The sequence below is a fragment of the Arabidopsis thaliana genome, chromosome 2 (genome assembly GCF_000001735.4).
Source record: "Arabidopsis thaliana chromosome 2, partial sequence".
In the NCBI taxonomy this organism is placed as follows: domain Eukaryota; kingdom Viridiplantae; phylum Streptophyta; class Magnoliopsida; order Brassicales; family Brassicaceae; genus Arabidopsis; species Arabidopsis thaliana.
The window spans coordinates 14,244,847-14,256,726 of record NC_003071.7 but is presented as its reverse complement, the minus strand read 5'-3'; the positions used below and the strand labels follow the sequence as shown (position 1 = coordinate 14,256,726).

Here is an 11,880-nt window from a genome sequence, read left to right as displayed (position 1 = left end):
TATCTTCCTTTTGTATACATGCAGATTTTTGCTTTAAATAAGTTATACCGTGTTGGCAATGGTCTATTTAGTTCATCTACAATCTCGAAAACTACATTCTTTAGCCCAATTGTAATGTGGTTTTCACCAATGGATAAATGAATAACATAGAGCTCACCAAAGACACAATTTCCAAAGTCGCTTATCGCTCATGATGAAAAGAAGAGTAACCTTAAAACTTATAACACCATGGTTCACAAGATATTGCATGAACCAATAAGAAAAGATGAATACCATACGTACCAAGAAAAAAAAATATAGTAATCAAATAAGATAACGACTGTGCTAATCCTAAATACTTGCCATAAGCTTCAGATCCTTGGACGTCTAAATTTGCATGGAAGACGATATGATAAAGAGCAGTTCAGTGAAATATCGACTGCGGAATGTGGAATCCCATAGCTTTGATACGCAACGAAATCTCGCTATAGACTTTGCCGACAATTTCAAGAGTATCTCCAATACGAGATCGTATGGGATCTGTTCCAAGTTTACTCCTTCATTCATCGGATTCGAACAAGCTCGTGTCTTCATCATGGTAGAGACGCTTCTCTTAAACACTAAAGTCTCTTTTGTTTTCCATTTGCTAAATTGAAACAGAGATCTAAGTGTTTCTTTAAATATAATGAATATATAGGGGTTAATGTGAACTGTCCTAATAGTATGAGGGCCTAAATGCAAATAATAAAATTCTGATAAATTTTTTAATGAAAGGAATTTGGTGGAACAAGTTAAAAATTATTTACAATGGGATAATATGCATCCATCTAAAATCTCAATGGATGTTGAATACTACTAATATTGGTAACAACAACATACTCAGAACACAACATGTCAATAAACCTGTAAACACTCTCTCTAACTTGGCAATAGTCTCACAAAGTAACGTACAACATAACATGCTCACGGATAGCCATCGAGCACGCCTTTGAGTAGGTTTAACCCTTCCGCAGATATGCTCCGCCTCACCCGTGACTGCATTCGGATCTCTATCCTCTGTGGAGGATCCGGAGAGAAGCACACAACAATCACTGTCAAATTGTCACATGTATTCCGTTTAAGGGCCTCCCTCACAAGCTCTCTAGAGCATCTCTCTGGATCATTATGAATCATCAGTTCCTTCCTAGCTATTGTCACAGCGCACTGGCTGCTCATCACATCCCACAGACCATCACATCCCATTATCAAGAACTCGTCGTCTTCACTCAGGTCTGTCTCTTGCAACTCTGGCTCTGGGCTTAGCGGACAAGCAGAGCCTTTGGGACCTTTCATGTGCCAGTCTCCAATGGCACGTGCAACTGATAGTTGCCCGTTGAGGTAACCGTCATACACAACTCCACCTAACTTTTCTATTCTTACTTTCTCGGCTGTGCAGTTTGGTTTGTGATCTTTGGACAACTCAATTGCCCTACCTCTTCTCCCCAGTACTGCTCGGCAATCACCAGCATTTGCAATTATCAACCTCCTGTAAAGAAAGAAAGTAGCAATTCTATTCAAAATCACATCAAAACTACAAAGAAACATGGTAAAACAGCCCGTTACATAAGTCTTTACACTAAGCCTTATTCTCTATCTTATACACACAGGCAACCTGATAAGTATTGATGATTATACAGGTGATAACATATATAGCTTCCCAAGTTCATAAATACGAATTTAAATGCTCTTACCGTCCAAAAATAAAAGCTGTAAGCGCAGTGGTCCCAGAAGAGATGTCAAGAGAAGAATCATCTGCAAATTCATAATCAGCTTTTAAGAAAGCACTCTTAATTGCTTTCTTTACGCATAGTGGGAAGGAGGAGTCCTCTACAATGAATCTCAGAATGTTCTTTCTAACAAAGTGTGCTGCATCTGTGCCACCGTGGCCATCAAATACCTGCCAAAGGACACACAATCAACAAATGTTAGAAGAGTTTTTGAAGTAATACCTCTTATATCGTACTAGTACAAAAGAGGAGAAGAAAGAAGAATCAGGCTAGTGAATTGCTTTTATGCTTCTTTGGGTAAGATTGGAAGATAAACTCACCCCATAGAAGGCTCCAAGAGAAGAGCATTGAATAGCTGCACCAAGATGATTAACAAGATCATCGATGCAAATGTGTTCATCTTCCATGAACTGTTTTGCCCCTTGCTCAGCACAACTTCCTGATCGGTATACAGGTAGAAACTCTGATTTGTCATCAAGTGACTTCATAACCAAGTTACAAACATCCACATCCTGCGCACAAACAGAAACCAGTTACATCATTCGAATCCCATTGTAACAAAGAAAAGGAAAAAGAAAAAGCAGGGTCAAGTATATTACCGCATTGGCTGCAAGCTGCAGCCTAGTAGCACTGCTTGTGAGGTGCCTCGGAGGTTTTCCTTTACTTATCTGCCTAGTGTCATCTAAGTTCTCTAAAGTATCAATTTCTGTTGCAGAAGAAGTATTATCCTTGTTGAAATCTCCCTCAAGAACCGTTAACAAAGGTGAAAAATCCATACTCATCGGTGAGTTCTTCTCTGAATCATATAAATCTATCAGCAATCCAGACAGTCTCTTCAGGAAGCAATTCCTCTTGTGATAGCGTTTTCAAGTCTGCTGCTTTCCAAGGACTTCCTTTATTCACACTAGATCTAAGATCAATAGAGACCAACTTCAAGGATCAAACTTTGTGAGAAACAAACTTCACCAAAGACCTTGACAACTACAGCAACCTTACTTCCACAAGATCAATTTCAGATTTTGATCAAATACCCAAAATCAACAGATCCTTGATCTTGTAGCAGACTCAACAAATGAAGAAAGTGAAGAAATCCAATGGTCTTGTAGCAAGCTCCCAAACACAACTTTGTAATAGAACCAGCTCTACTCAAAGGTTTCTACTTTTTCTCAGGTCAGATCAAGTAATCGATTATCCACAAATATAACCAAAACTCAGAAGCCTATTTCAACAAAAACCCAGCTCGCAAATTTCAGAAACCTCAAAGAATTCAGCTTTGAAACTAAACCCCAAAGATCGATGAATAAAAATGAAATCTTGAAGCAGGTAGAGAATTCAGAAAGATAACAAAACTACAGAAAAAAAAGCTCTGAGATTCCCCACAGATGACAATGATGATGAATCTTCTTATTCCCTCTTAATTTTCCTTTTCTCTTACCGTAAGATCCTTTCGAAGAAATTCTCGAAAAACCCAGAAAAAGTTATGAGTTTAATGAAGAAGAAGAACAGAATTTGACGAAAGACAATTTCCAAAAGCTTTCTTTGAGAGAGAAAGATAGATAGAGAAAGAGAGAGAGAAGCTTGTCTCGTTCGGTATTTGGTTGGCCACCGGCGTTTCCAGGTAATCTCTCGTATCGTCTATCTGTCAAACCGGAGCTAAATTACCGACACGTGTCAAATATCGACGGTACGCATTACTTTGACCGGGTGGTACCGCCATAAATTCCTAACCATTAGATCTCTAAGATAGAACATCGACGGTCAAGATCGCTACCATGCAAATCTCCTTTTGTCTTTCCCAATGGCGAGGGGTTACCTCCGATTAAAAAATTAAAGTTGCGGCGTCTGATTCCCGCCATACACGTGTCGTAATTATATTGGTTTCAGCTAATGTTGCGGCTGTGTTCACATTACCGAGAAATTTATTTCCGGTTTAGGTTGATCAAAGCCGGTAGAAATCAAATTGGTAGCTAGTTGTTGCCTGTTGGGCATCATAATTAATTCATACCGATGGAAGAAGCATATTAATTTTGTAACTATCAATTACTGACTTTAATTAGAGATTTAGTGGACTAAATATTACATTTCCGTTTGATGAAACATGTTTGAAAAGAGAGAGTAAAGTTTTCAATGTGAATTCTTGAAACTTCTATTCAAACATGTTTGTTAATTGCTAGTAGTTGTTAAGGATTTGACTTTTAAGGTTCATTTTATTTCTTTTCTAATATGCTATCGATCAGACAATCAGTAGGTCACCACAACTTGTGCTACAATATATGTCATGAAATGACACGTACGAGAGTTTTCTTGACCAAATATTTTTACAAATTTGGCGTATAATTCTTCGCAAAATTCTGTTTTTCAAGGTGAGAATATACATAACGTGGGTTGTTAATGTTGCAAGATGGCCAAAATCCCTTCGACTTGACATCTATTTATTGATCTTAGATTGGATCATATCAATGGAGAAAAGGAGAAAAAACAAAAACATGTCAATTATCACAATGCGTCAAATGAATCACATTGGAGAGTAACTAAAACAGAATCAAGAGAAACATTTTGTGAGTGGTTCACTTCTTAGCTTTTTGGTTAGCGGAATCTATGGCGGAGGGAGCAGCATCACCGGAGGGGGTCGGTGCGTCGGTTGTGCCGCCGCCGTGGCCAGGCTTAACGTCCTGGTGACCGGAAGTTCCATAAGCATTCTTCTTGTAATCCTCTATATCCTCGTACTTTGTATACGGACTTGTTTCTAGTGGCAACTCTTGTTTCTCTTCACTCTTCGACATATTTCCTGACATATTTCTTGAATTTAAGTTTAGCTTCTTTTTTTTTTTCTTCCTTGTGTGTGAAGACAATATATTTGGAGACGTAAATAATTATTGTCCAAAGAAATTGCACAAAATTGGCCATCGAACTAGGGAGTGTATTTGACTAGGTTATTTCCACATTTAGCTAAATCTCAATTTCTCTTTATTTCAAAGTTCTAAAATCTAAAGCATGCATGCATTGTCTAATTTGCAATGAATGGAAACAAAACATTCAGTAATTTAACACTATATGGCATATGGTTATAAAAAGTGAATAATCATTTGGTTAACAAAAGAATTACTATTTGTGATACATTTTCACACCTAAAGTTACACTCACACACCTAAAATTAAAACCTACAATATAAAAAATTTCAACAAAAAATTTATATTATGAAAGAAGTAGATAATTGTGTTCCTTCTTCTTCTTCGACAAAAGACGAATCCAACACAGTTACGAATCCTTCTTCTATCATCTGTCTACTAACCAAACAAACCAAATCCTTCGTCTCTTCAATCATCGGATGCATTGTATCTCCCACAACAAAAACATGGTACTGATTCTTCAGCTCGATCCAACTGCAACCCACTTCTTTGCTCACCCCGTTTGCTCTCATGTGTTTCCAAACCCGTTCCACATCTCTCATCCGCCCTAAAGCCGTGTAAATGCCTGACAATTGCACATAAGTTGATGATTCTCTCGATCCAAGGGCCATGAGCTTCTCTCCTGCGTAAACTCCTAGCTCACATTTCCCATGGTTCTTACATGCGCTTAATAGTATCCGCCAAAGGCATAAACCGTGATCAATATTAGCTGATTCGATGAACTCTTTTGCCTCTTTGAGCTGTCCTGCACGGCTCAGCAGATCAACCATACAAGCATAGTGGTCAACTTTTGGATCAAGCCCGATCTGATCTGACATCATATTGAAATAAAACCAGCCTCTCTCTACAAAACCTTTGTGGCTACACGCTGATATAATGTTCACGAAAGTGACATCATCTGGTTCCATTCCTTCTGCTAACATCTCCTCAAACAGTTCCAAAGCCTCATCTCCTTGTCCATTATGGGACAAGCCTGAGATCATAGCGTTCCAAGACACAACATCTTTATTGGGAGTTCTTCTAAAGACGAGGTTCCCATCTTCTAAACTCCCACACTTTGAGTACATTGTAGAAAGTGCGCTTCCTATTGGAACTTCAAGCCCAAACCCATGCTTGATTGTGTGGCCGTGTACTTGCTTTCCGAGCTCCAAGGTAGCTAGAGAAGAGCAAGCTTTTAGAACACTTGCCATGGTTGGGTCGTTTGGGATAATACCTGCTGTTTTCATTCTGCGGTACAGAATCAAAGCCTCTTCGTTATCTGAGTTTTGAACATACCCGCTAATAAGCGATGTCCAAAGCGCCACATCACGTTCTTGTAGGCAGTCAAAACCTTTTCTGGCATCTGCTAGACAACCGGCTTTTGCATACATGTCAACCAAAGCAGTAGTTGCAAATAAATGTCTTTCAAATCCCAACTTTAACAAGAAAGAATGAAGTTGCTTCCCTTCTTCTAGATAGCAAATGTCACTGCATGCATTAAGAACCCCAACAATCGTGTATTCACTGGGCTTGATTCCAGCAGAAAACATTCTAGAGAAAAGCTTTACTGCTTCAAGTGATTCCCCATTCTGAGAATAACCAGTGACCATTGCTGACCATGTAATCGAATTTCTGTCACCAGACGAGTCAAACATCTTGCATGCCTCATTCAAGCTCTCACACTTTGAATACATTGTAACAAGCGCATTACTCAAAGCTACAAACCCAAGCAACCCATTTTTAATTGTGATGCAATGGATTTGCCTGCCTAGTCCTACGTATATGGTTGCAGCCAGCGAGCTGAGAACCGCGGTGAAGACATAGTCACTATCACTTCCTTCCTCCTTCTCTCTAAGAAACAAATTGAAGACTTTAATTGCCTCTTCAACGCGTCCTCTTGTAGCATAACCAGAAACCATAGTAGACCATGTATAAGTATTTCTTTCAGGCATATAGGCGAACACTTTAAGTCCATCCTCGACCAAGCCCGCTTTACAGTACATGCCCACCAACGAAGTATCAACATATATATCCCCAAAACTTGACATTTTGACCACTAGCGCGTGAGCCTGCCTCCCAACTGTAGAACTTTGAAGACTCGACTCGGCCTTAAAAATCCCAGCAAGGGTATAAGCATTTGGCAGTATATCTTGCGCTCTCATCTCACGAAACAGCTGCATAACAGTGTAGGAGCTGGAGATACCGCCGTTCTGAGAATAGCCAGTGATGAGACTGTTCCAGGACACAACATCCTTGCAGATTATGGCGTTAAAGATGGAGTGGGCTTTGGCCAATTTTCCACATTTTGCATAAAAGTTGACAAGGACATTGGCATGTTGGATGCAGGTTGATGCTCCCGTTCTGATGATCTGTCCATGAACTGCACGTCCAGCCACGAGGTTCCTTTGCTGTGAATGATGAGTCAGTTTTTTTAATAACGTGGAAGTATGCGGGTTGAGTTCTGTTTGAAAGGTACTTGGATGCATTGGTATAGAACATTGTTTGTCCCTGCACAGAACACGCTGATGATAGTAAGGAATGAAATATTCATATTATTAGACACTAAATAATAGTTGAATACTATCTAAGAGCAAAAGTGTCAAAGTAGATCATCTAATGGAAAGGAAAAGTACTCACTGAGTCGTTGTTCTCGATTTATCTAGAACAGAGTGTTCTTCCAACCCAGGTTTCTGTCTAATCGCTAAACTCTGATCATTTTGACTTAAAATCACTCTAAATGATACTAAAAGATAATCAAATACCATAAAACATGCAGACATATAGGTATTTCTGTACCTCTCTGTCTAAATCAGTGAAAAGGCCAATACTTCCAACTCCGTAAATATCTTTCTCAAGTTTCTTCTTTATTGCTGTCAATTACACAAGGAGAAACTTTCAAAAACCAAATTACTAACATAGTGCATGAAAAACAACCCACATTAAGCCTAACGCTAAAGTTTACATCCCCATGAATCCCATAGTCTACTTTGAAATTCTTCCTTCTTCATTTTGCGAGAGTTCAATAATTTAGGAATAACAAAGATAATGAATAGTGATACAAATTCTTAGAAATGATTGCTTAAACTATGCTATTTTCATTCCTAGATCCGCATATGGTTCAGCTTACGGAAATCATATCCTAAGTTACGAAATTGCCATTGCGAGCACCGCTCTGATAATCCTTAAAAAGTTTGTGCCTTTACAGTAAGTTCTATAAGCTTCTAAAGGATATATAGCTCGAAATCATTCCCAATGAAAATGCATGACAAATTTTTATAGAAGTAAACAAAATTTACCCTTCATGGCAGGAGCCTTTATCATGGAATTCAACACCTTTTGAGGCAGCCTGAACATAAGAATTCCAACATTAGTGGCGCTAGTTCAATTGAATTCCAAATACTTAACACTATTATCTCTGATTAATACTTCAAACTACTCAACAATGTGCTTATATATCAAATCAATTTGATACTTAAAATACTTCAAAAACTATTAGGCATTATGAGTAAGCAACCATACCAGAGAAAGATAGGTACTTTACTTTATACTCAAGAACAACCAAAAATTTTCAGTCTAAGCCTCTTCATTTCTCCGGCCTAACTGTCTCCCATGAATTTAATAGACGCGAATATGGAATTACTGCAATAACCACAAACATTCAGAAAAAAAAATGAGTGAGAAGACGCGTCCTATATATCACATGTATCTCTTAGGCATTTGATCGAACACGTTGTGTGCAGAAATGTGTTTTTAGAAAACAGAGCAATATCAACCTCCTTCAGTTTAGCTCAAGTTAAGGCGGGGACTTGTGAGAGAATAAAGTAGCAACGGAGGTGACGGCTGCCAAATGGTGACGACGGCGAAAAACTCAAGACGGACGATTCGAGATTAGGGCGTTATTTTTAAAATTTAAGGTTTTATAAACTGACTCGAGGCAATTGAACAAAACCTGAGTTAACCGAAATAAGTTAAACCAAACATTTGGTCAGTTAGTTTGGTATTGTCCCATTTACCAAACCTGACCCTATAGGCTCATGTTTTTGTAGTAAGTCTATTTTGATAAGCTGGTACAGAATTGAACTAATTGTGATACACATACAACAAACAGTTACATGAATAAATGATTAAAACCTATAATTTGAAAAGAAAATTTGTGTAGAGAGACTTAGAGTAAGCCGGTTAAGTGAAAGTAATGTCTTGACCCGTTTGGTTTTTTAGGGACCGCTTAAGAGGTCTCTAGATTGAGATTGATCACTTTCTTTAACATCAACACTAGCCGTGATATTGGCCGGAGAAGCAGACTCAATATCGCCGCCGGTTTTAGGTCGGAGATTAGGCAATGGAGGCTGCGTTTGACCAGGAGTTTCGCTCTTTTTCTTTGCATTTTTATGCCAATTCTTTAATGCCTTTGACGTTTGATCATCAAACACCGATCGCTTCATCGTTGATCCCATCTGGAAAAAAAACATGTAAAATCTTTAGAGTGTTTACAATGGCGGCTTTTTACTCTTATTGGAAGAGAAAGAATGAAGTATAAATCTTTTGACATGCCTGAGTCACGAGAGCGTAAAGAGGAAGTGTGATGTAACTGCAGAGAAATTGTACTCCCACCCTGCATTTAGAACTCAAGATAAGATTCTTGTGGCTCAAGAAAACCAAATATCACAAAAGAAGATTCTTGTAGCTGAAGAAAACCAAATTTCACAAAAGAAGTACTCACCCAAGAGCAACCCTTATGATTATTAGCGCGAAATGGTGATGAAAACAGGACCGTAACCCGAACTCATACTGCAACAATGGAAGGAGAGTGAGAGAAGTAGAGAGAGATCATGGGAAAAGAGAGTTGTGAGTTGTATTTGTTTACCCATATCCAGAAGAAGTAGGTGATCTCAAAAGCATTCTGAACATTTAAGTAAGCTCGTTAGAAGATAGACGAACCAAGAAAACATACTTTTCTATTGTTTTATATTTGTAAGCGGCGATTAGTTGTACCTGGAAGAGAATGAAGTGGATGATATGGAGGACTAAGGCGGGACGACTAAACCAGAAATGTCGATCAGAGACATTGACAAGTGGCATCCCTTGTATCACGGCGTGTCTCTCCTGAATTTCCAACGCCATGTCTGAGATGATGGCTTGAAGCTTGGTTCCTATCGCTAATGTCAACTTCAAACCAAACACAATTAGTCGGTTCTTTCTTTATATTGCTATTTCCGTGGAAGCTAGCACACGCTACAAAGGTAGATTCAGTTACTTACAAGTGGAGGAATCATGGTGATCACAGCAGTAACATACCACCCTATACCGCGAACAATTAGCTTCTAAGCTTTGTATGTTGAAGAATATTACAACACAAGATTATAAAAAGACTAACCGTGAACATCAAAGAGCAAAAAGAGCATTACAAAGGCCCATAGCTCGGGACTGCATTACCAGAATGATTGTGAAATTGCATCCGAAAATGATGAATATAGGATCGTTGGTGTAAGAAGAAGAAGTATTAAGATGTACCTTATTCCCACGACTACCTTGAAGTCGTCTTCCAATGATCTTTTGATGTATTTTTGGAAATTAAACTTCATACCCGGTGCCAAATGGACCTAAGTAACCGAGGATTTTGGAAACATATCTCAAACAATGTTTTGGGGAGAAATTAATTAAAGAATGGTTTTGCATAATCTCAAGGAACTTACACTTATGAAACCATGACGCATTGTCAAATAATCAGATTTTCTGACAGATCTCAGCATTTGACGAAAGAAACACATCTACAAAACAGAGTAACAAGGAAAGTCTCTCTTGCTTTAGATACATAGAAACAAGAGATGGAATAATAAAAACAAACGATCAAAATCTTACAACGTAGAATGAGAATCTATTTTTGGCCCAAGGATTGACATGCTCTCTAACAAATGATGTCTCATGTGTGAGCCTAAACCTTGAAGGGTCTGTAAATTACACCAAAGTAATAAGAAATTGATATTCTTGTTTGAAATGTGAATGGCATCTGTAACTATAAGCTCAATAATCTAACCATTCATCATTTCATGATCATTTATGACTTCTTCCTCCCAAACTTTCCATCCACGAATCTGCATAATCCAACAATCAAAATCTCACAAACACATACACATTGCTACGACATTAAGTAAACATTATATATGCAAATATACCTTTGCTCGTCCAAGCATCATGGTAATAGCACTATAAATGACATGAAACACAGCCAAGAAAAAGATGAAGATATGCACTTGATGCAACGCGTTGAGTGATATAAGCGGTACATAGCCCTGCATACATCAAAAACATTCATCTTCATCAATTTCAACCATGTTATCTAATTAAGCAAAAAAAAAAATATATATAGAAAGATTTTGACCTTCTTGCACTGAGCTGGAGCAGCATCAGCCAAAACACGACGTTCTAAGTGTTCGGTAGTCTTTGGCTTCTTAGACTCACCACTTGGACCATCGTATGGACCACAAAAGGACATCGCATGGCCGTATCTTGACGCCACACACAAACTTGCTATGTAGTTTTGTCCAAATGTTAATAACAAAGAAATGAATCCCAAAACCATAAGCTCTGCAAAATCAATAACACAAAAAGTTCTAAAACTTGTAACCCACGAAAAAAAAAAAAAAAAAAATCAATTGGAGGGTTTGGTACCGTTCTTGATCTTTTGAAGCGCTTCGTACAAAGCTTTCTTCCTTCTTTCAGTGAAAACCTGCGAAAGAACAATCAATGACTGGTGTAATAAGAAATCATAAAATGTAGAGCAATCTTTGAGAAATTGTGTTAGTTTTTATTACCTCTCCGATTTTGTGAATCATGAGCTCTAGAACGATAGAGATCAAGATGATAACGCCACAAACAGTGGAGACGGCCCATGTCGGTGTCTGATCGAGCTCTCTAGGACCTTCTCCAGAAGTGCTACCACCTCCTCCTCCAGCCATTTTTTCTTTAACGAAATTGTTTTTTTCTTATGTACCTTGTCTTATATGTTTTTTTTTTATATACGACTATCAATATTTATATCTTCTACGGCCAAGAAACGGCGGTAACATGCAAAGAAGGAAGATGTCTCCGTCGTTCCGCTAGACGGATTCCGGTGATGGTGATTTTCTGGTTTTTTTTTTTTTTTTTTTTTTTTTTGGGTTTTATTTTTCTTGTTTTGGAAACTTTTGCTCTGTTTGTCCATTGTGTAGCTGTAATGGTTTTGAATCGGAAATGTAGGGAGATGAACG

At 38.2% G+C, this 11,880-nt stretch overlaps 6 protein-coding genes across 13 annotated transcripts; 1 reads left to right on the top strand and 5 right to left on the bottom strand.

The window, feature by feature from the left end:
- Positions 1-366: 366 nt before the first annotated feature.
- Positions 367-576, bottom strand: AT2G33705 (F-box family protein; the record flags this gene model as incomplete). Its single annotated transcript, NM_201862.1, has 1 exon — positions 367-576. The coding sequence occupies one exon, from the start codon at positions 574-576 to the stop codon at positions 367-369; it is 210 nt and encodes a 69-aa protein (NP_973591.1).
- A 147-nt stretch (positions 577-723) lies between these two features.
- On the bottom strand, positions 724-3,515 carry PP2CG1 (Protein phosphatase 2C family protein). The gene is made up of 4 exons (NM_128928.3): positions 2,345-3,515; positions 2,066-2,257; positions 1,710-1,915; positions 724-1,504 (listed from the first exon to the last, which is right to left on the bottom strand). Exons 1-4 carry the CDS (start codon positions 2,525-2,527, stop codon positions 943-945), a joined length of 1,143 nt encoding a protein of 380 aa, NP_180926.1. The 5' UTR covers positions 2,528-3,515; the 3' UTR covers positions 724-942.
- Positions 3,516-4,083: 568 nt separating this feature from the next.
- On the bottom strand, positions 4,084-4,573 carry AT2G33690 (Late embryogenesis abundant protein, group 6). Its single transcript, NM_128927.3, has one exon. It carries the CDS (start codon positions 4,538-4,540, stop codon positions 4,313-4,315), a length of 228 nt encoding a protein of 75 aa, NP_180925.2. The 5' UTR covers positions 4,541-4,573; the 3' UTR covers positions 4,084-4,312.
- Positions 4,232-4,612, top strand: AT2G33685 (uncharacterized protein; the record flags this gene model as incomplete). Its single annotated transcript, NM_001349587.1, has 2 exons — positions 4,232-4,272; positions 4,594-4,612. Coding segments are annotated over 2 exons (60 nt in total), but the record flags the coding sequence as incomplete, so codon positions are not given.
- A 178-nt stretch (positions 4,613-4,790) lies between these two features.
- AT2G33680 (Tetratricopeptide repeat (TPR)-like superfamily protein) lies at positions 4,791-8,670 on the bottom strand (the record flags this gene model as incomplete). Of its 8 annotated transcripts, none has more annotated exons than NM_001336462.1 (6): positions 4,791-7,141; positions 7,271-7,341; positions 7,430-7,503; positions 7,930-7,979; positions 8,153-8,272; positions 8,407-8,670. In NM_001336462.1, 4 exons carry the CDS (start codon positions 7,952-7,954, stop codon positions 4,936-4,938), a joined length of 2,376 nt encoding a protein of 791 aa, NP_001323755.1. The 8 variants fall into 8 exon arrangements, with proteins under 8 accessions (NP_001323755.1, NP_001318343.1, NP_001323754.1 ...); NM_001336461.1 differs by having other exon boundaries at positions 4,804-7,141; positions 7,271-7,327; positions 8,407-8,633; NM_001336463.1 differs by having other exon boundaries at positions 4,804-7,141; positions 8,175-8,272; positions 8,407-8,633.
- Positions 8,572-11,776, bottom strand: MLO5 (Seven transmembrane MLO family protein). The gene is made up of 15 exons (NM_128925.2): positions 11,446-11,776; positions 11,303-11,360; positions 11,013-11,218; positions 10,807-10,923; positions 10,668-10,725; positions 10,493-10,581; positions 10,327-10,401; positions 10,145-10,233; positions 10,008-10,057; positions 9,892-9,932; positions 9,626-9,799; positions 9,498-9,533; positions 9,354-9,421; positions 9,185-9,245; positions 8,572-9,087 (listed from the first exon to the last, which is right to left on the bottom strand). Exons 1-15 carry the CDS (start codon positions 11,587-11,589, stop codon positions 8,848-8,850), a joined length of 1,506 nt encoding a protein of 501 aa, NP_180923.1. The 5' UTR covers positions 11,590-11,776; the 3' UTR covers positions 8,572-8,847.
- Between the last annotated feature and the right edge of the window lie 104 nt (positions 11,777-11,880).

Bases quoted from the DNA above. Each gene is read 5' to 3' on its own strand.
- PP2CG1 (NM_128928.3), bottom strand. From the start codon at position 2,527: ATGAGTATGGATTTTTCACCTTTGTTAACGGTTCTTGAGGGAGATTTC. The intron at 2,258-2,344 runs GTAATATACTTG...GTTTGTGCGCAG, and splicing joins TGCAGCTTGCAGCCAATGCG to GATGTGGATGTTTGTAACTT. The intron at 1,916-2,065 runs GTGAGTTTATCT...GTCCTTTGGCAG, and splicing joins CTCTTGGAGCCTTCTATGGG to GTATTTGATGGCCACGGTGG.
- AT2G33690 (NM_128927.3), bottom strand. From the start codon at position 4,540: ATGTCAGGAAATATGTCGAAGAGTGAAGAGAAACAAGAGTTGCCACTA.
- MLO5 (NM_128925.2), bottom strand. From the start codon at position 11,589: ATGGCTGGAGGAGGAGGTGGTAGCACTTCTGGAGAAGGTCCTAGAGAG. The intron at 11,219-11,302 runs GTACCAAACCCT...TTGATTTTGCAG, and splicing joins GCTTCAAAAGATCAAGAACG to AGCTTATGGTTTTGGGATTC. The intron at 9,534-9,625 runs GTACAACTAATC...TTAAATGTTCAG, and splicing joins TCCACTTCATTCTCTTCCAG to AATGCTTTTGAGATCACCTA.